At 38.0% G+C, this 19945-nt stretch overlaps 8 protein-coding genes across 9 annotated transcripts; 1 reads left to right on the top strand and 7 right to left on the bottom strand.

The window, feature by feature from the left end:
* Positions 1-221: 221 nt before the first annotated feature.
* On the bottom strand, positions 222-2502 carry AT5G23340 (RNI-like superfamily protein). The gene is made up of 2 exons (NM_122240.4): positions 1900-2502; positions 222-1447 (listed from the first exon to the last, which is right to left on the bottom strand). The coding sequence occupies exons 1-2, from the start codon at positions 2225-2227 to the stop codon at positions 558-560; spliced, it is 1218 nt and encodes a 405-aa protein (NP_197725.1). The 5' UTR covers positions 2228-2502; the 3' UTR covers positions 222-557.
* Positions 2503-2727: 225 nt separating this feature from the next.
* On the bottom strand, positions 2728-4485 carry AT5G23330 (Nucleotidylyl transferase superfamily protein). The gene is made up of 5 exons (NM_122239.3): positions 4151-4485; positions 3919-3971; positions 3690-3825; positions 3380-3555; positions 2728-3305 (listed from the first exon to the last, which is right to left on the bottom strand). The coding sequence occupies exons 1-5, from the start codon at positions 4345-4347 to the stop codon at positions 2803-2805; spliced, it is 1065 nt and encodes a 354-aa protein (NP_568429.1). The 5' UTR covers positions 4348-4485; the 3' UTR covers positions 2728-2802.
* A 92-nt stretch (positions 4486-4577) lies between these two features.
* STE14A (S-isoprenylcysteine O-methyltransferase) lies at positions 4578-5956 on the bottom strand (the record flags this gene model as incomplete). 2 transcript variants are annotated; one of them, NM_001343798.1, is made up of 3 exons in its annotated part: positions 4580-5166; positions 5260-5347; positions 5787-5956. In NM_001343798.1, 2 exons carry the CDS (start codon positions 5339-5341, stop codon positions 4580-4582), a joined length of 669 nt encoding a protein of 222 aa, NP_001330699.1. The 2 variants fall into 2 exon arrangements, with proteins under 2 accessions (NP_197723.1, NP_001330699.1); NM_122238.2 differs by lacking the exons at positions 5260-5347; positions 5787-5956 and having other exon boundaries at positions 4578-5173.
* A 50-nt stretch (positions 5957-6006) lies between these two features.
* FSD3 (Fe superoxide dismutase 3) lies at positions 6007-8097 on the bottom strand. The gene is made up of 8 exons (NM_122237.4): positions 7831-8097; positions 7643-7732; positions 7173-7364; positions 6913-7084; positions 6738-6811; positions 6633-6659; positions 6521-6544; positions 6007-6425 (listed from the first exon to the last, which is right to left on the bottom strand). Exons 1-8 carry the CDS (start codon positions 7915-7917, stop codon positions 6300-6302), a joined length of 792 nt encoding a protein of 263 aa, NP_197722.1. The 5' UTR covers positions 7918-8097; the 3' UTR covers positions 6007-6299.
* Positions 8098-8136: 39 nt separating this feature from the next.
* Positions 8137-10954, top strand: PYRD (pyrimidine d). Its single transcript, NM_122236.3, has 10 exons — positions 8137-8447; positions 8649-8731; positions 8868-9191; positions 9279-9534; positions 9625-9813; positions 9895-9924; positions 10118-10255; positions 10355-10392; positions 10482-10581; positions 10675-10954. The coding sequence occupies exons 1-10, from the start codon at positions 8298-8300 to the stop codon at positions 10747-10749; spliced, it is 1383 nt and encodes a 460-aa protein (NP_568428.1). The 5' UTR covers positions 8137-8297; the 3' UTR covers positions 10750-10954.
* PFD5 (prefoldin 5) lies at positions 10898-12460 on the bottom strand. Its single transcript, NM_122235.2, has 4 exons — positions 12214-12460; positions 12039-12142; positions 11878-11955; positions 10898-11202 (listed from the first exon to the last, which is right to left on the bottom strand). The coding sequence occupies exons 1-4, from the start codon at positions 12395-12397 to the stop codon at positions 11113-11115; spliced, it is 456 nt and encodes a 151-aa protein (NP_197720.1). The 5' UTR covers positions 12398-12460; the 3' UTR covers positions 10898-11112.
* A 1431-nt stretch (positions 12461-13891) lies between these two features.
* On the bottom strand, positions 13892-15934 carry AT5G23280 (TCP family transcription factor). The gene has a single exon (NM_122234.3). The coding sequence runs from the start codon at positions 15522-15524 to the stop codon at positions 14772-14774; it is 753 nt and encodes a 250-aa protein (NP_197719.1). The 5' UTR covers positions 15525-15934; the 3' UTR covers positions 13892-14771.
* A 1529-nt stretch (positions 15935-17463) lies between these two features.
* STP11 (sugar transporter 11) lies at positions 17464-19678 on the bottom strand. The gene is made up of 3 exons (NM_122233.4): positions 19274-19678; positions 18232-19187; positions 17464-18119 (listed from the first exon to the last, which is right to left on the bottom strand). The coding sequence occupies exons 1-3, from the start codon at positions 19407-19409 to the stop codon at positions 17667-17669; spliced, it is 1545 nt and encodes a 514-aa protein (NP_197718.1). The 5' UTR covers positions 19410-19678; the 3' UTR covers positions 17464-17666.
* Between the last annotated feature and the right edge of the window lie 267 nt (positions 19679-19945).

The following is a 19945-nucleotide window of genomic DNA, read 5'->3' as shown; positions in this document are numbered from 1 at the left end:
CAGTGGTTTTCTCTGACGGAGCTAATTAGTGCAGGTGGAACAAGAAATATTTCATTTCTACTTTCCCCTGTTTCAGTCAGAGAATGTTTGTACAAACTCACAAATTCTTTTTTTTTGCTTTACCCACTTTGGTTTCCATTGTAGACACGAGAAAGAGATGAATATATTTAGTTGATCTCATCTGTTAACCTTAATTCATAGTTCTTTTATGCACCAAACTATGTCAAAAGAAGTGTAATGGGATGAATCAAGTATTAAGAAATCAGTACATTGAGAATCAGAGTTTACAAATATCAAGTGCTGACCTTTTTTTACTCTTAAGGAGAAGCAGGTTCAACAACAACTACACACACTTTGCAAAGCAACTGAAGAATAATCAAGCAGCCGCTACAACCAAATATTTAATGCACAAAAATATACAAGAGCTTGAGAGAAGACTCACTGATGAACTATAAGCTATGAGTGTGCCCATACACGAGACAGATAGAGAGATCACAGAAGGTTTAGGGTTACCAGAATTTCCCAACAGACAAGTAACGAGATCCCAACAGCAACGATCAAAGCAGAACATCTGGCTCGGTTAAACTACCTGAAAAGTTAACTTTACAACATTTTGGGAACTCCAAACCAGCTTCACTGCATCTCACTTCTGTCACATGTGGAAGAGACCTTACATCTATATACTCCAGGGAACTGCATTTGTCCAAAAGCTTGCCTATCCCTGTTACTGTGATCTTCGTGCAGTTGCTAACCTTTAAAACCTTCAATCCCAAAACATCGTCGCTCCCTAAATCCCGGAAAGCAGTGTCTGTGACCTCTTCACAGCAACCAATATCTAGAGCCTCCAAGTTCTTGCACTGCTTGAGAATGCAGCTAAGGGAAGAGTCAGATATATTCAAGCACCAATCCATCCTCAAGTTCTTGAGACTGTCTTTACAGGAATCTGCCAGTAACATGATAGATTCGTCAGAGATATCTCTGCATCCACCGATTATCAGAGTTTCCAGATTCTTGCAAAACTGCGCCAGCGACGATATAGATTCGTTCCCGACTTTGTAACAGTCCAGCAATTTGAGTGTCTTGAGGGAAGATGCACAAGCTTTCGCCACGCTCGAAACTCCAGCATCTCCAACATTGCTACATTTATTAATGTCTAAAGATTTTATCTTTCTGCATCCCTTCACAAGATCAGCAAGACCTGAATCAGTGATATTGGTGCAGCCTTGTAGCCCCAGAGCTTCGAGATCACGGCATCTCTCAGAGAGTGATTTCAACGATTCATCGGTGATGAAACGACAACCCGCTAAATGCAATGCCCTTAGATCATGGCAGCCTTCTGCAACAGCTGATAATCCTTTATCTGAGAGCTTTCTACAATATGATACATCCAAAAACTGCAGTAAAGAAAGACACCTTCCAATTGAGGCCAATCCAGTATCTGTAATACCTGTTCCCAGAAGATGAAGAGGTAAGCAAAATTCTGAGCTTAGGATTGTTCCACCCACCACAACATATGTCAGTAAAATCCAACAAGAAAGGTCTATTTGTGAAAACTAAGACCCTAGAGAATTCAGACATAACATTCATACCAATAGAATGAGCCAAAGAAGAACTCAATCATAGAAATCTTATTGTGACAGGTTTCTTAAGACGCTCTCAAACTAAAACCCCTTAAAGCTGATGGATTACAGCAAAAATCACCCACAAAGGGACTAATCCAAACAACATTGAAGTAAGCAAAAAACTTAAAACACCAGAGAACAAAATTTAACACCTGAACTCTCTTAGAAAACAATCCTTCAAATTCAAGTTTCATCAAATCAGAAATGGAACCCAGAGAGATTGGAAAAAAAACAAAAAGGGAACTCTTTCTGTTGTTTAACCCAAAAAAGTAGATACCTTTACAGTTGTGAAGATTAAGAACTCTGAGAAACTTGAATCCCTCAGAGATAACAGCGAGGTCAGAATCAGTAACTCCTGGATAAAAGGACCTAGAAATTGACTGAGACAAATCCAATTCGACGATTTGAGTGAACCTAGAAGCGAGACGGCGGAGCATATGTGGACCAGCACGTGCCGCTAGCTTCTTCCGGTCGGTACTCTGCAGATTTAGCCACCTCTTGCAGACCAAACCAAACACTTCCTTATCTTTATCACTGTCTAGTCTCGACAATACCCATCTCAGCTCGTCATCGGTTAATGCTTCGTTAACACAGACCGATGACATGATCGGAAAGATCAAAATCAGAAGAAAGATTTCGAATTTGGATTAGGGCTATTCTGGAATGAAAAACCCTAATCTATTTTCTTCTTCTTCTTCTTCTCTGGCGGATTAAATGGCCATTAGATGATGAGCTATAAGGATCGTGTGGTACAAGGAAAGCAACACCAGATATTGAGAAAATGACCCAAAGATCCTCATTTCTGAAATGAGTCCATGTTCGGTGGATGGGCAATTCAGGAAATTTGACATTTGGTACAAAGAAATGCGTCTTATCATTGAGAACACTTCTAATGGCGGTTTGGTCAGTAAGAGACACTCAACAACGAAAGTCAACGACTTTGAGATAGAGACAGACATTTAATTACTCTTCCCACTTTTGTTGCTTGTCTTCTTCCACCTTCTCATCACCGTGTGGCTTTCATTTTCAGTCATATTAACACTATTTTCAATAATAAACCAAAACTTTCATAAATATCCATTACCGCTAACGTAATTGCCAAAATGGAGTCAAAGTTAACATCTTTGTTAATCGTTATCTTGAAATGGAAATGTTATTCTTTTGATTATCAATGTGTGAATTAACCGAACTCAATCCCTAAGAGTTGAAACTCTTGAGACTCATCTGAGTTGTGGAAACGTTCTTCCTCTGTTTCTATATAGAGATTCGATGTATCGACAATAACCTTACACGAAATTGGATGCTTATCACCAACTATAAGCGAGCATGCTTTGTAAACTCCATTCCCTGGTGGTAAATTTAGTAGCGAAGATGTCTGAAGCGAGATCCTCCCTCTTTTGCTCGTTAAATCTTGTGTTCTTGTCCGAGAGATGACCCTGTGTGGTCTGCCGAGGAGCTCTGTTACATACCTCACATCTCCTGCAGCTAGAGCATGACGGACTCGTGTGGATGAGACTTGACCTCTTTCTTTCGACTTTGAGTCCTCCTCCTCTGTGTTTACAGAGACTTGGTTCTTATCCATCACGGAGTTAATGATGTAAGCGCTGATACCAAAGTCTTTGCATAACCTCACAAGTTCAGAGGCGTCACCAGAAGCCCGGTATCCAAACCTGTAATTTTCGCCTAAAGGAAAAGAACTTAGAATGAGAATTTTCGGAGAAAGAAGGGAACCTTTGAGATGTTCTTTTGGAATTCACCTGCCACAACTCCGCAGACTCTAAGCTCTCTTGACAACTTCTCGACAAACTGTTGTGGGTTAAGGTGTCGAACGCTGGCAAATTCAATCTCAAACTCTACCGGTGCTATGTTACCACAATACGATGCCCAAGAGGAAAGCACTCGTTTTCTGTCGCATTTGGCTACTATTGGTGCTCTGTTCAATAGAAGTGAGAAGCACATACAGATTAAAAAAAAAAAACTTTATCAGTAGAGTCATGATCTAATGATTATAAGTAACTTAGATCAAGGGGATGTTAAGTTAATTGGGAAGGTAGACGGAGAAATTACCTAGGCTTCCAACCAAGTACTTCAGCCAATCCAACAAACGACAGTAGATACGGAGTACCAATTCTTGCAGCTTGAATTGCAAGCTCTCGATGACCGATATGCAGGGCATCAAACTTCCCTAGAGCAACAATGCCTCCTGCAAATTCAAAACAAATTCATAATCCAGAAAGGTCATATAAAGGTTGGCCACTGATGGAAGGCAGTTGAAACTTGAATGACAAACAGATACCTGCAACTGGGGAAAGCCCTTCAGCTGAAAGCTCAGGATGATCATCTCCCTGGCTTTGAAAGAAGAATTACAGCCAAATATTTTAGTAAAGACTCCAATTTTGAAAATTTGAGTAGAACATAGTGAAGAACATCTAACAGAAATCTCTATCTTAAAGCTCATCAGGAAATTTCACATAAAACAATCAGATTCGGATACAAAAACAATCAAAACAACAGCGAGATTCAAAAACCTGAAACAATCGAGAGGAGCTGGGATTTTTCTTGGAGTTTTACAGTGAGACCTAAACGACGACTTTATCCGCTGCTGCGATATAGCCGAACAAGGTCTGAGCATGAACGAAGATTTCCGCAAAACCTTAGCACCGAGCCTAGGAGGATGACGATGGTCCCACAAATGCACGGAGGCGCGAGAGCCTCCGCATAACATGGTTACCGACTCCACTGCTCAAACCCCTAAAAAGACCAAACTTGTTCTCCGAAACTCTTCGCCGGAGCTATGCATCACCGGTGACAGGTGTCACATAAACAATTAACGCTGTGGTAAATTTCATATCCACGTCAAGACCTTCTCTTTCAGCCAGAGGGTCTTGTATGTTTTTGTGACTTTAAGACCTCAAGTCAAGTACATCAAACTCATATGTTCAAAAATAATTCAAGTGTCAGTTCACAAATGGAACACCAGAGGCAACACTCTCTGCATACTCTAGATACTGTACCCCAAAAAACTGATTCAGAAAATACTCCTCGTACGGTATTCTCTGAGCAAAAAACCGCCACACGACAACCGCGAACGCAACTGCTGAAACGGGGTTACAGAGCATAACTTGTGTCCCGACCGACCAGATGAGAAAACCGCAGTAACTTGGATGCCTCATTAGTCTATACACACCATGAGTCACAAGCCCGTGATGCTCTTCGTAGTTGATCTTTATGAGGTGAGTGAACGATCTTCCCGCTGTTATTATCGCTGCCTTCCTGATGATTTCCCCAACGATGATCATTATGAGTCCAAAGTTGCTGACCCACCAGTGTTGTTTCAGCCCCGGGAAGAGGATAATCTCCGTTAGGTATTCGAGAAGCGACAGAAGCATTGCTAAAGCGTAATGCTTGGTGATTAAAAGCGAACTAAGAGTTACGTTTGATGCTCCGTGAATGGTGATGGCTAGAATGTATTCGGATATGTGGAAGAAGATTAGTGATAGTAGCATTTGAGATAACTGTCTGATGCTGGTGTCACTGAAGATCTCTGTCATTTTTATCAATCAAGAAAGATTATAAGAGGTTTTCTTTCCTGTTTGATCAAAGCTTATGATAATTTGTTTCAAGAACTACAACAGACCTGAGAATGAGACGGAGGCATAGTGTATCAGTAATGGAAGCTGGTTTTTGACAACAAATCTCAGGGGATCCAAGAACTGCATAACCTCCTACAAAGGATAAAGAACGAGGAAATTCAAGTAAACGTTAACTCGCTATATACTCGATTTTATGAATCTTAACAATGAATTAGTTTTGGCATCAAGGAAACATATGATCTTGATCCAAATAAATCTTGTAATCTCTGAGTTATACTAGTATCAGTTTGACCATTTAGCAACCATACAAATGTAATATGAGGACTAACACTACAGTCTTTATGGCACTGAATCTGCCAAAACCCAGGTCCTACATGAACATTGAGATTTTACAGAAAACCCACCAACCAACACAACAATCGCATTGCAAGTTTCATACAAGGATAAATTTCACGAACACAAAGCTTGAAATTGCTTATCTTTAAGAAAATTTTCCCTTTTTACTCACGCAGTTATGGGCACGACTCCTAATCAATTGTAGAAAATTCATAGACGAGGAAATGAACAGAACCTCAAGAGCCCAATCGAAATCGAGAGTTTCCGCGAGAGCGAGTTGGGAAAATCAGGGAATTACCCGATGCTGAGGGAGTTCCACAGAGACGATCGCGTGAAACTTTGACGTTAAGGAGGAAGAAAGTTTATACCTTTACGTTGAAGTGAACGATGGTGTCAATCCCTATTGTCAGGAGACGAAGAAGAAGAAGAAGAAGAAGAAAAGAAAGAAGAGGAAACGGATACTCTCAGTCACGTGCGGGTCACGTGAGCCAGCCTTCGTTTTATTATAACTTAATAAGGGTTAATTGCGTCACTAACATTACTGTCACCATACAGGGCTCACTGATGATCTTAAAGCTAGAGAGTCTCTCAAAAGGCAAAAGAAGAGAAAACTGTCGCTAAATTACACAGAACAAAAAGATGGGTCACATTCAGAAAGCAACTCTTGTTTTGTTGGTTGGGACTTGGGACTTGAGACCTCTGTTTGCAAAAATGAGACTGCCCAAGTTTCCAAGGAGTTGTGTTTAGCTTAAGCGATTGGGATGTTGGGTTCACCAAGATTCACAAACGCTTCTGCACGGGCCATCCGACTCATGGCAGCGTTCCACGACACCAAGTGGTTCAGAAATGTGTTTATATACTTAGCCCTGTCGTTCTAGCAACCGGAGAAAGAAAGAAACAAACACTGATTTAGCCTTTTGAACGAACAAAAAGAACACAGAATGGTCGGAATTTAAGCTAGGTTTTTACCTTGTAGTCCAGATAATAAGAGTGCTGCAAAGTAAGATAAGAAAACGAAAGATATTAGAAAATGTTTCAAAGTGTTTCTTGGAAGAATGACAGAAGAGAGGAGATGGTGTACCTCCCACACATCCACGCAGATGATTGGCTGTAACAACAAAAGAGATGTGATCAAGAGGTAACATTAAGTTCAACAAGAAAACTAACTAATAAAACTCTAACATACAATATCGTCCCACACGAGTGGGTTAATGGCGTTTGAGGTTTTGACCACCTCAAGCCTTCTCTCTTCCCTCTTTACTGAAATTTTCCAGAAAAAAACAAAAAGAGAATCAAAATTTTCCATTTTCAAAGTCATTCTACAGTTTAATACCAAGTGAAAAGCTAGTCAAGTTTCTCACAGACAAGCCAGACCCATCCAGAACCAAACTGAGTAAGAGCTGCATTAGTGAACTTTTCTCTAAAATTTGTGAAAGAACCAAAATCCTTATCAATCTGCTCAAGAACACCCTTTTGAGGCGTGTCTCCACCACCAGGTTGCATCGACTCCCAGAAGAAATCATGGTTATAGACCTAAACAACAACATAATCATCATCAATCCTTCCAACATTAGTGTGTGCCTCGGGTGATAATGTACAAGTTACTTAGAATATAAAGTACCTGTGCAGCGTTGTTGAACTCGGGTAAAGGATTCCCGTTGTTGTATGTAGCCTTGATAAGCTCTTCCATGGTGTATCCATAGAGTCTATCATCTTTCCCTAACTGTTTATTCAGATTATCTACATAACCTCGATGGTGTTTTCCCCAATGCACTTCTAGTGTTCTTCTACTCATATACGGCTCCAAAGCATCCTATTCACATTTGTTTTTAACTCTAATTAGAATCTCAACTATACCATCTTCTTTGACATATCACCAAGGCCCTAAAGATCAAGACACATCTACTTTGCAAGATAGAAGATACACAGATCAAGACACAATCTTTCCTATACTCACAAGACAATTCACCCAAATTAACAAACTTTCTACAGTTCCGTGCTTAGTCGAGAACAGAATTGGATTACAGAAGCAAGACATAGTTACTACACTTAGAATCCAAATACAAATACCAAAGTCTTATTTGCACTTACAAGTGGATAAGGAGGTGTCTTTAGACCGTAGTAAGCTTCAACCTTTAAACCACCTCGAGACCTAAGAGAGCGTCTTCTCTGCTGGTTACTCTATAAGGAAACGAAATTTGAAAGCTTTAGTGCTTAAAAGAGATAGATTCATGTGAAACAGAACCACAGCAATTTCCATGTCACACAAAGAAACGAACCAGATTGAGGAGCTTGGGGGATTTCAAACGTATACTAGAATCTGAAATTGTATAGAAACAGCTTGTCGTCACAACACAAGAACTCATAGTTCCTCCCACTGTTGTCGTCAAAGTCTCACTTCTGCTTCGAAAGACAGAGAGCTACTTCGCACTCTTGGTCTCGCTTTTTCAGAGAAAGGGCCTTCCTTATCAATCTCTTTTCAAACCGGTTAACATATAAGATTTTACCCCGGTTAACTACATTAAACCGGTAAATCGAACCGGAAAGATCAACCTGAAGGAAGCAAGGGTTTTAGCAAATACTCTGACGATCCTTTGTAACCGAACAACAAACAAAAAGCGTATATTTTTCTCTCTATCAAGATTCAAGCCGTGAGCTAGAAGGCTAAAACCCTCTTCTTATAGATTTCAAAGCAACCATTTTCGAACTCTGTTTGATTCCACTGTCGATTTAATCATCTTACCTAATGGCCGGAAGGGCTGCGACGTCGTCGGCGAAATGGGCGAGAGAGTTTTTGTTCAGAAGGGTTTCGTCTAATCCTCTTGGAGCTACCCGTAACTGTTCTTCGGTTCCTGGAGCTTCTTCTGCACCGAAAGTCCCTCATTTTTCCAAGAGAGTGAGTAGCTTTGATGAATTTATTGATAAATTAATCTCATTTTTGGTTTATTCGAATCATATTGGAATCTTATTCCTTAAGATAAGGAGTTGCAACTCTTGTTTTGATCTGAATATGGCACATTAATTGGTGTAGTAGAGTTAGATCATTGATGCTATTTCATTTTACAAGAGCAAAGTGTTTGACTTTGAAAATTTATAGGGAAGGATATTGACAGGAGCTACCATTGGTCTGGCCATAGCTGGAGGAGCTTATGTTAGTACTGCAGATGAAGCAACCTTCTGGTACTTTACTTAATAAGTGCCCTGAAACTTAGTCTTTTTGTTCTCTTTGTTAGTTGACATTGCTAAGGCTACCTTGTAGTTACTTTGAGGAAGTCACTTTGTTTTTTACCTCTTACCTATTTTGTGTGTTGGACAGTGGGTGGCTATTCAACGCAACAAAGGTTGTGAATCCTTTCTTTGCTCTTCTGGATGCTGAGTTTGCGCATAAGCTGGCTGTTTCAGCTGCAGCTCGCGGGTGGGTACCTAGAGAAAAGAGGCCTGATCCAGCAATCTTGGGACTTGAAGTTTGGGGAAGGAAATTCTCAAACCCAATTGGGCTTGCTGCTGGATTTGACAAAAACGCTGAGGCTACTGAGGGACTGCTAGGGATGGGATTTGGCTTTGTTGAGGTAGGCTCTGTAACTCCTGTTCCACAAGAAGGCAATCCGAAACCACGTATCTTCAGACTAAGCCAAGAAGGGTGAGAATCTCTAATCTATAAAAGACCTTCAATGATTGAAGAAGCAAGATAGTTTAAACTAAAAGACTTATATTTTGGTCCTCCCAGAGCTATTATCAATAGGTGTGGATTTAATAGCGAAGGGATTGTTGTCGTTGCAAAGCGGTTGGGTGCTCAACATGGTAAAAGAATGTTGGCTGAAACATCAGCTACTTCGTCATCTCCAAGTGATGATGTAAAACCAGGGGGAAAATCTGGACCTGGTATTCTTGGGGTCAACCTTGGAAAGAACAAGACGAGTGAGGATGCTGCTGCTGACTATGTCCAAGGAGTTCATAACTTATCCCAGTATGCTGATTACTTGGTACAAACTTCTTACCATGATATATCGAACATGAATTTGATCTAATCCACCGTAGAATTCTTTGTTCCTAATTTTCATTTTTCTCTTCAGGTGATCAATGTTTCATCACCCAATACTGCAGGACTGCGCATGCTTCAAGGAAGGAAACAGTTGAAGGACCTTGTAAAGAAGGTTCAAGCTGCTCGGGATGAGATGCAATGGGGTGATGAAGGTCCTCCTCCTCTTCTTGTGAAGATTGCTCCTGATCTGTCCAGAGGAGAGCTTGAAGATATTGCAGCGGTACGTAGTACTAAAAAAGCTAAAACACATTCTATAGTTTTCAAGTAATTGGTTCTTACAACATTGTATTGGTTTGTGTAGGTGGCTCTTGCTCTGCACTTGGATGGGCTGGTAAGTTATCCTCTTATGAACTAACTTATGTTACATCAGTGTCAATCAATGAAGCCTCCAGTCTGTTTAACGTAGTGTAGTAAAAGCGATTAAAGTGTTAGAATAGTCTCTTTTTTCGATTGTACGTATGGTATGTTGCAAATCATAAAAGCTTTCGATGATGATGATGATACTGTCTTTGTTGGTCCTATAGATCATATCAAATACAACAGTCTCAAGGCCTGATGCTGTAAGCAACAACCCCGTGGCAACAGAAACAGGTGGTTTGAGCGGGAAACCGCTCTTTGCTCTCTCCACCAACATGTTGAGAGATATGTACACTTTGACACGAGTAAGTTCTTATCCTAAAAAAAAGATGATCCACTAATCGACCAATGAACTAAAACCTTTTCTGATGGGTTTTTGGATATTTTCATGTTCTCTTCCTTAGGGAAAGATTCCATTGATAGGCTGTGGCGGGGTTAGTAGGTAAACGTCGAACATACCTCTGATGCTTTAGTTGTAAGAACAAAAGAAACACAAGAAAATGATTTAAGGTGAATCTTTTGTGTTTTTAGTGGTGAGGATGCTTACAAGAAAATAAGAGCTGGAGCTACTCTTGTTCAGCTGTACACGGGATTTGCCTATGGAGGACCTGCCCTCATCCCACAAATAAAGGTATCTCCTTCCCCATAAAGAACACAAAAACATACATATGCTGTATTTTGAGGTCAGATTGATACTAATATTCATGTCTTGTTGTTGCAATAGGAGGAACTGGTGAAATGCTTAGAAAGGGATGGCTTCAAGTCGATCCATGAAGCAATTGGTGCTGATCACAGATGATAAAACTCAAAGAGCAATACGCTGCGGAAAGATCCCTTTTCTTAAAACAACAAAACAAGTTGTATTTAAAGTTCATTGATTCAGTTGTCTCTTTCTACCCCCAACAATAACATCATCGTTTTTGCCTCCAATAACATCATCGCTTTTGTCTCTTTTCTCACGTTTTATGAGAAATAACTAGTTAACACGTCTTTTCTTTCTCATAGTCACTACTGATTACTTAAAATTACAGCACAAATTCTTCTAGCACACTAAACACAAGCCGATTGAGATCAAAAGAGTCAAAACATAACTGATCAGACAAAATCATTTGCAATCTCAAAATAGTCTCAATAGCAAAAAGCACTAGAGAAGGAATAATTTTCACGACGTGGTTGCAGCTGTTAACTGTTTAACTTTGGCCTGCAAGACCATTCCAGCTTCATCTGCCACGCTTTTCTTTTTCGCTGCGACCTGCATTGAATGAACATTTTTGAAGTTTATAACTAAAATCTCAGGTGAGATAAACAGCAGTAACAATAGGGTTTTCAAAATAAAAGAGTATTGAAACAATTTGGCAATGATGCACTTGATTTCAATAACTATTGAAGCAAATGGAAAGGAAACGTGAGATCATAGCATTGAATTTTGCTTTATACGAAAACAATACTCAGACCTCTACTTAGTGTATCATGTATGGCTCTAGGGACTAGGGAGTGTTTGACAATGCAGGAAAGGATCAACCAAAGGGCTTTCTGACTACGTACTTGCATTCCATAAAACTTTAAGGCCTCAAACATTTTTATACAATGGATCAAGTCAGTGAAAGAAGTCCACAAAGATTCACCCCTAGTAACAGAATCAGACTCCATTCAATTCAAAAAATCTTATCCACTTTGCTCATTCACAATTTTCGTAAATGTTATGAGAAATGTGTTATCCTTCAGTAAAAGGACAGTTCTAAGGCATATTCAATAAGCCGTATGAAGGAAAAGTGTAGGCCTTCAATACCTAAAAGTACAGTTCTAAGGCATACTCACTGGCATTCGAATACATATTCCCTTTCACTCAGAATCTATCTAAAAACCAAATCAGGCCTTTAAAAGTTGCTAAGATAGTGAAATGATCCTAATTGCGAATACATATTACCTCAAAAAGTTGATCAAAGTTGGATTTGAGCAAGTTGATCTTCCTCTGACAATAATCTTTTCCATCATCCATTGTTTTCTACATAAAAATGCAGCAAAACACTTGAGCTACACAAGAACAAAGTCATAATAATCCAATTACTTATTGAAGTTTTCTATTACCTCAATGAAGTAACCAGTGCCAATATCAACTAAAACCTTATCAGCTTCATCAAGTGTCCCAGGCACGTATAGAGAAGCAGTCAGTGGTACAAGCATCTTCTTACCTACAATTTTCAAATTGTTTTATAATCATCCATCGCTGAAATTGAAGAAGGAGAGGTGAAATAAACAAAACCTTGAGGTCGAAGAGAGAGATCGTTGAGAGCTGCGGCGGCGGCATCGAGACGAACGGTAGCTGTACGGATGTTGTTGAGACTATCTTGAAGAAGATTCACTTCCAGATCTGCTTGCTCCTTCAAAGCTTTTAGCTGATCGATTCCCATCTTCTCCATCTCTCCTCTCGATGATGACGACGCCATTCTTCTCTCTCACAGTCGCGCCTTCGAGTTTGCGATGCGCTCAAACTCTTTCTTCAAAAGGTTAGAGACGAAGTGTGTGATGGCCCGTTAAGCGGAGTTCAGACTTCAGCGTTAGAGATGAAGTCATAAGGCCCATATTGGCCCATTTAAGCTGTTTCTAACATTTTCGAGGCCTTAAATGATTAAAGAAGAAAATAGTGTATGCTTTGATTCAAATAAAAATTAAAACAAAATTGAATCAAAAAACAATTTTTAATAGTTTACCTATATTTTGAAAAAATTTGAAACAAAAAAATATTTGCTTATAATTCAAACAATACTTAATTTGCTTATATTTTGTCATACTTATAAAAAAATGTAACCAAATGAAATAGTTAATTAGTTGCGTATTTTTACATTTGTAACTAAACAAATAACACATAAAATTAATATTCTTACATGTTTTGGGTCTTATATAGAATTAATATAGATCCCAAATTGATCACTGTAGAATCTGCAACTAGGAAAAAATGAACATGCTTTAACGTTTAAAAGAAACAACTAAAATTTATTTTATTTTTGCTATAAAATTGTTTTTATAGTCAGTTTTGAAAATCAAATTTTGATACTCTATGATAATGTTTAGTCATCAATTTTTTCTGAACCATAAAGTATTTGACAGTACATTTAATTTAACACGGCACAGAGCTAGTAGAGTGAGGTGAATGAGAGGCTATTTATTTATTTACATGTGTCGGTCCAAAATGCGAAATATGTATATGAAAAATAAAGACTCGTATATGAATTATTTGCCAGCCTATAGAAATTATTTTTCGGTAGAAAATAATTGGGACCATATCAATTATTGGTGTTGGGGTCATTTAGATGATTCGACAATAAAAGGTACGGATGTTTTATTGATACGAGTTGATTACAAAGATCCCCCACCTATAATTATTTGCATTACATTATATAGCTAAGTGTTAATTACTAAGACCTAATTAAGAAAGAAAAAACACCAACTTTTTGTTAAGATCTTTCCATTAATGGATTCTTATTTTAATGAGAAAATTTGTTTGATTCTTTTGATTGGTTAGTGTGACCTAAATAGTCTAAAGAAGCCTATCTAATCACTTTGACATTTATTCATCAGGTATTATCGTGATAAATAAATTATTGGTTAAATACATTACTCAGCAGATATATAGCTGTGAAAACCACAAACGAAATCATTGAATCTATGCTATTTGTACCTTAAATATACTTTGCATAAGAAATTATACTATATCAGGGGTTAAAATAAAATTTACTTTTTTGATAGTCCAAATTATTACAACAGTGAAAATGGTTTTTGCCAAAATTAAAACAACCATTTGAACTCATGTTCGAGTGTATCACCCACATTTTTTTAGATAGCTAATCTCAAACAAGAGAAGAGACAATTCTAACACCTTTAATCTTTCAAATTGTAACAGTTTCTAGAACAAAAATATAGACAATTAATTTAAAGATATCATGTCGCCATATAGTTTTAACAGTACTTAAATTTAATATTTCTCTGACTAACGTGACAAACCAAACTTCCAAAAGCACAGTACAAAGATTCATATGAAACAAAAAGGCAACAAAATTGAAGAATTCAGACACAACTGGTTTGTCTCTTTTTCTTACTAAATCCTCTGTTCAGTTCTTGCATTAAATCAAGACGCGAAACGCCAAAAATAAATAGCATCTCAAAATCCACAATTCATACATATATCCACTAAAAAAATAAGAGATTATTATGATTCTGTTCAAAAATCCATCATCCGGTTCGATTTCAACGAAACAATCACTATCACATAAAGCTTTTTGTGTATCAATAAATGCAGAGAAGGAAGGAACAATATGAATTCGAAACATTTATTAGAAATAAACGTGGTTAACAGCTTACGCAAATGCTTCACCACAATTGTTGTAACACATTACACAATTAGCAACAACAACAACAAACCATATTAAAACATTTAAATATATATCTGAAATTTTAATCGACGGCTCTGTTTCACCGGAAAAAAAAAACAGACACAAAAAAAAAAAGAGGAAAAGAAACCACCGTGGTTTCTGAAATTTTCCCTTTTTTCCTAAAAGTAATCTTGGATCCGATAAGAAATCGATCTCCCTCCAAAAAAACAACAGATTCTTAAACCCTAATTTAACCCTAATCAAAAACAACCGTCTTTAACTTACTTAAAGCTAACGAAAACTCTCAAATCACTTGCAGAGATTCTGAAACCAAATCAATCTCTAACAACACTAAAACACACACATAGAGAAACAATGACAACAATAGAGAAGAGAAGATAATAAATATATATACCAAATTTTGCCCTCAAACCTAAAAGGGCTTAAACCATTAACGTGGATCTTCCTCTCTTCGATCCGACCCGGGAGATCCACCGGATAAAGAAGCAAGCAAATTAAGATGACCCGGAAGATAATTCCCAACTCTAGCAGCAGAAGCTTCACCCATTGCAGCTTGTTGTTGCTGTTGCTGATGAACAAACAATGGTTGCTGATGATGATGTTGTTGTTGTAAAAACATCTCTTGTGGAGCTCCAGCAAAACTCCAAACTTGTCCAAAATCCGGCCTCGCCGGAACAGCCCAAAACCCAGCTGGTGTTGTCGTAAAGGTCTCATCTTTACCAACAGAACTATGATTATGACTATTATTACTATCCTCATCAGCTCTAACACGTTTCCCAAGTATAAACGGTGACGTACCACCAAGTAAAGAAGTGGGTTTATGATCTAAAGAAGTAGAATTGGTGGCTCCACGGATAGAGACAGAAGCAGTTGAGAAACTCGCTGGAGTTGTACCAGTTCCTGTTGCAGCTATAATAGAAGGCTCTGCTTGACGAAGTAACCATTCAATTGTTTGGCCATCTGACTTATGACCAAGCTCTCTCGTTAGCTGAAAAACACGAGCAGCACATATAATCGGCATACGGATTCTTCTCCCTCTTCCATCGACTTTGCTATGTCGATCTTTCGCCGGTGGTTTCTTCACAACGACTGATGGTTGTTGTTCGATTAAAGCTCCGTTTGATGAGATCATAAGACCATCGTTGTTATTGTTGTTGTTGTTGTTGTTGTTGTTAATAGACATGGTTTTCGATCTGGGTTTAGTGTTTTCTTTTTCTCACTTGGCTTGTGATTACTCTCTCTGTGAGAGAAGAGAAGAGAAGAAGCTAATGATTGAGAAGGAGGGAGCTGGTGGAGACAGGAAGGAGAAGCACATGGGTGTGGTGGGGTCCTTTTCACACAGCTCACCATCTCTGGTTTTTTTTCTCTTTTTTTTTTTGCTTTTTTGAGAGGACATTAGTTTTGTCCCGACGCGGTGGAGCTCACGCGCGTTATTACTCCGGTGAAGAAGAAGGTCGCGTGGGGACCAAACTCCGGCAGGAGAATTTAACACTAGGTAGGTGGGTCACTCCTCCGGCTGCTACGTGCATTTAAAGAGACATTTATCCTTTGCCACGTCATTATATACATTATTACTAACTTACTATAAGCTTGAATTTGGAAATTAACACGAAGATACTAATCTTATTTAAAATACATGAAACTAAATGTATTGAAGTTGGTCTCTCTGTCTAAAAAAGTTTTTTTTTGTTTTTAAATTTTTGGGACCAACCTAATGTGGTTATTAGATTTGGGCTAATGTGAACATTTGTTTTGTGATTACGTGAAAATTAATCTTTTTTAGAAAGCTGTTTCCATAAAACAATCGAAAAGATTGAAAAGGAGACAAATCAGTGAGGTAATTGATTGGTAAGTAGACTTTGACATCAAAACTTAATTGAGTTATAAAACAATCAAAATTTAATACTAGTGTTTGTTCTTTTTATTTATTTGTTTATAGTATATTGGTAATAATATTTGCCACCAGTTACTCTGCCGTAAATGCCAGTAGCCCAGTATCACGTGTTTTACGTGAAATGGCAAAAATCGAAACCCTTAAAAATTATTCAGAATTCTTTTGTCGACATCACAAAAGAAAGTTACCTGTAATTAGTTGAGTTTTGCCAACTAAAATACCCAAAGACATTTAAATTAATAGTACTATAAATTAAAAATATTATGGTTTTAATGTTATTAATTTATAGAGGTTTTACTGTATATAATATAAATATATATATAAAATAAATGTGTGTATAAAATAAAAAGAACGAACATTAATTTTAATAACTCCCATTTTGAGACTGACATTGAAAATAAGTGGATTAGTCCACTTGTCAGATACGCAAGATTTTCTTTATGTCGTTCGTCTCATCGCAACGAGATTTTCTTCACATATCGTGACAACAATTTATTTTATGACTTATGCTGAGTTATGCACCACCAAACGCTAATATTTGTTTTAATTATTTTCGTACTCGTACCCCCTAATTAAATGGATTTTCTTATCGTTAATTTTTAACATTCTTGTGAGCTAATGCAAAAAAATAAATGCAATCATGAGCGATATGGCATCATGTCGGCAGTTTTATAAAAAGATTGTGTACCTTGAACTTTTGATCCTTTTTTTTTTTAATCTAAAAGATTTCGGAATCCATTTTTTGTGTAACTATAAACTTGAAACCTAATCTGATACAAAATGTTGTGGAGTGAATAATAATACTAATTTATAAATCATGTGAATAGTATTCACTTGTAACAAAACAAAACAAAAAAGTAATTAATATTGGATAATGGATGATAACAATTGTTTGTTCGAGATTGACTTGATGGTTGATTTAGTTATGTTACAAACAAAAATAAATAACCAATTTAATTTCACTTCTAAGTTTTGGAAACAACTGATAAGATATGATATGGTAGATAAATTCAATAATTTAAAAATCGCTATCCAAATGAGAATGGGTCAAATTTGGGTTATTTTAAGTACAAATAGAGAGAGAGAGTTTTTTTTAATAATCTTGTGAAGTGTTAGAGAATTTTTAGTAGCCGGAAAATTATAATAATTTTAAATATTTTAACAATTCAAACGGATAATTTGGATACTCTTAATAATTACTCGACATGTATCTTTATCGTAAAAAATGATCATTTTAGTCTAAACAAAAAATTTATATTATTTTTAGTTCAAGAAGTTTCGAGTAATTTTAAGTACGGTCATAAATCCTCAAATTATGTACACTTGTTTATTATATCCTCATTTTTATTTTCTCACATTGGTCAGTATAAGCATTTTCTCAATAATAAGTTTTTAATCCTAACATATCCTTAAATCCCAAATAATCATCAACTAAAAATAAGCATCATCATCAACATCATCACCATCATCATTATTACTATATTTCCCCCAATATCTATGCTCTTTCCACACTTTCCCCATCTCCTCAATCGGAACACCTTTTGTCTCCGGCAACAAGAAGTAAATGAAAATGGTCATGATCAAGACCATACCCGCGAAGAAATAGAACAAACCAAACTTCATATGGCAAAGCATCGTCAAGAAGAATTGTCCAATGAAGAATGTAAAGAACATGTTCACCGAAACGTTTAACGATTGTCCTGCTGATCTAATTTCCAATGGACATATCTCACTCGGCACTAACCATCCCAACGGTCCCCATGACCACGCGAAACCCGCCACATAGAGACATATCAGTGCCAAGATTATATCCGCATCAACCCCTGACAAATTTCCTTCCCCGTTGAATCCAAATTTCCATCCGATCATCGACCCGACCGCGATCTGAAGCCAAAGCAAAACAAATCATTGTTACCTACCTCGGTTTTAGAAAGCAGAGCAAGATACTCTGTTTTGAAAAACAGAGTATTTTCATTGTTTTAGGGTTTGTACGCACCTGGGTCACGATCATCTGAAAACCACCTTGAAGAAACAAAGCTCTTCGTCCGAATTTGTCAACGGAGTAGATGGAGACAATGGTGGAAAGGACATTGACAAGACCGGTGATAACTGCGGATATGAGAGAGGCGTCATTTCCAAAACCGATGGTCTTAAACAGAACAGGTGCATAGAACATAATGACATTGATCCCGGTTAGCTGCTGGAAGAATGGGATGAAGGTACAAAACGTGAGCTGCGGTCGATAACGAGCTTGCATTATGTTCGTCCATGGATGCTTAACTTTCTTCGCGGCTTCACACGCGTTGCAAAGTTCATTAAACTCATGCTCAACCTCCATGGTTCCTCTGATCTTCTGCAGCATCTCCTTAGCCTTTTCTTTGTTTCCACGTTCAAGGATTGAGTTTGGCGTATCTGGCAAGAAAAAGCATCCGACAAGCATCATAACGGCCGGAACTCCAGCTAAACCGAGAGATAATCTCCATCCGATCCCGTTCTGGAGCTTTGGGGTCACGTAATTGACAATGTTCGCGGCTAAGATCCCGATCGTGATTGCTAATTGAAAACCAATGTTGAGAGCTCCTCTGATCTTAGCAGGAGCCATCTCAGAGAGGTAAAGAGGAACAGATTGGTTAGCGAATCCGACACCTACACCGAGAAATAACCGCCCGATGATCAACATCTCGAGGTTGATAGCTAAACCGTTGAGAAGAGCTCCAGAGAGAAAAGCGAGAGACCCGATAACCATTGAGACCTTCCGGCCAAAAAGCCTTGTAATGGTGGAGGCAAGGAAAGAAGCGAACAAAGCAGCGAGGTAAAGAGAGGAAGTGAAGAGAGTAAGAAGCTCATTGTCATATTTACAATATTCTGTTTCACGCCCTCTTTTGTTTTGCATTTGACGAAGCACGTCAGGGAAGAATTTCGTTAGAAAGTCCTCCATTGATATCACTCCTCCTGAAAACATATAATATGTCCGCCATGAAAACAAAGAAAGAAGCAGAGAGAAGAATTTTGGTTTACTTGGCTGGCAAGAAACAAACCTGAGATACCAATGTCGTAACCAAAGAGGAGACCACCCATTGCAGCTACAATGCAGGTTATCATGACAAACGCGGTTACACGACCTTCGTAGTCTCCTCCATGGCCACTCTCGTCTATAAATGCCCCTCCTGCCATGGATTTAGACTAATTAACCAAAATAACCGGCCCGCAGCTTCTTCTTTTTTGGGGCTCTAGATGATGATGATGGTTGTTCAAGCGATCACGAACTCAAATTTTCTCGTCGTAATGAAAACAAAAAAAAGAAGAGGAGGAAGAAGAAGAACAAGAAGAAGACGTTTGTTCTTCTGAAACGTCTTTCTTGCTTCTTGATCGTTCTTGCAGTCCTCTGTAAAAGTTATTGGAATGTTTTCAATCATGGCTTAGTTTTTTATAAGAGCTTTTTTCGGGATTATGATCCACTCTGTCTGAATCCACCAGACATTACAAAGATCCTCATGTTTTTTTTTGGCAGCTAATAATCTAAGAATAGTTTTGCGGCTTGTAATCTATAAGACATTTCCGGGATTTTTTATTTTTTATTTTTTTGCGGCTAATAGTCTATAAGACATTTGCCGGATTTTTTGTATTTCTTGCGGCTAATAGTCTAAGAATAGTTTTGCTTATCTCTTGCACTCTGTCTCCAGGTAATGGCCAATCTTCACTTCAAAACA

Source organism: Arabidopsis thaliana, chromosome 5 (assembly GCF_000001735.4).
Source record: "Arabidopsis thaliana chromosome 5, partial sequence".
In the NCBI taxonomy this organism is placed as follows: domain Eukaryota; kingdom Viridiplantae; phylum Streptophyta; class Magnoliopsida; order Brassicales; family Brassicaceae; genus Arabidopsis; species Arabidopsis thaliana.
The sequence above is the reverse complement of the archived record's forward strand: the minus strand, read 5'-3'. Positions and strand labels throughout refer to the sequence as shown.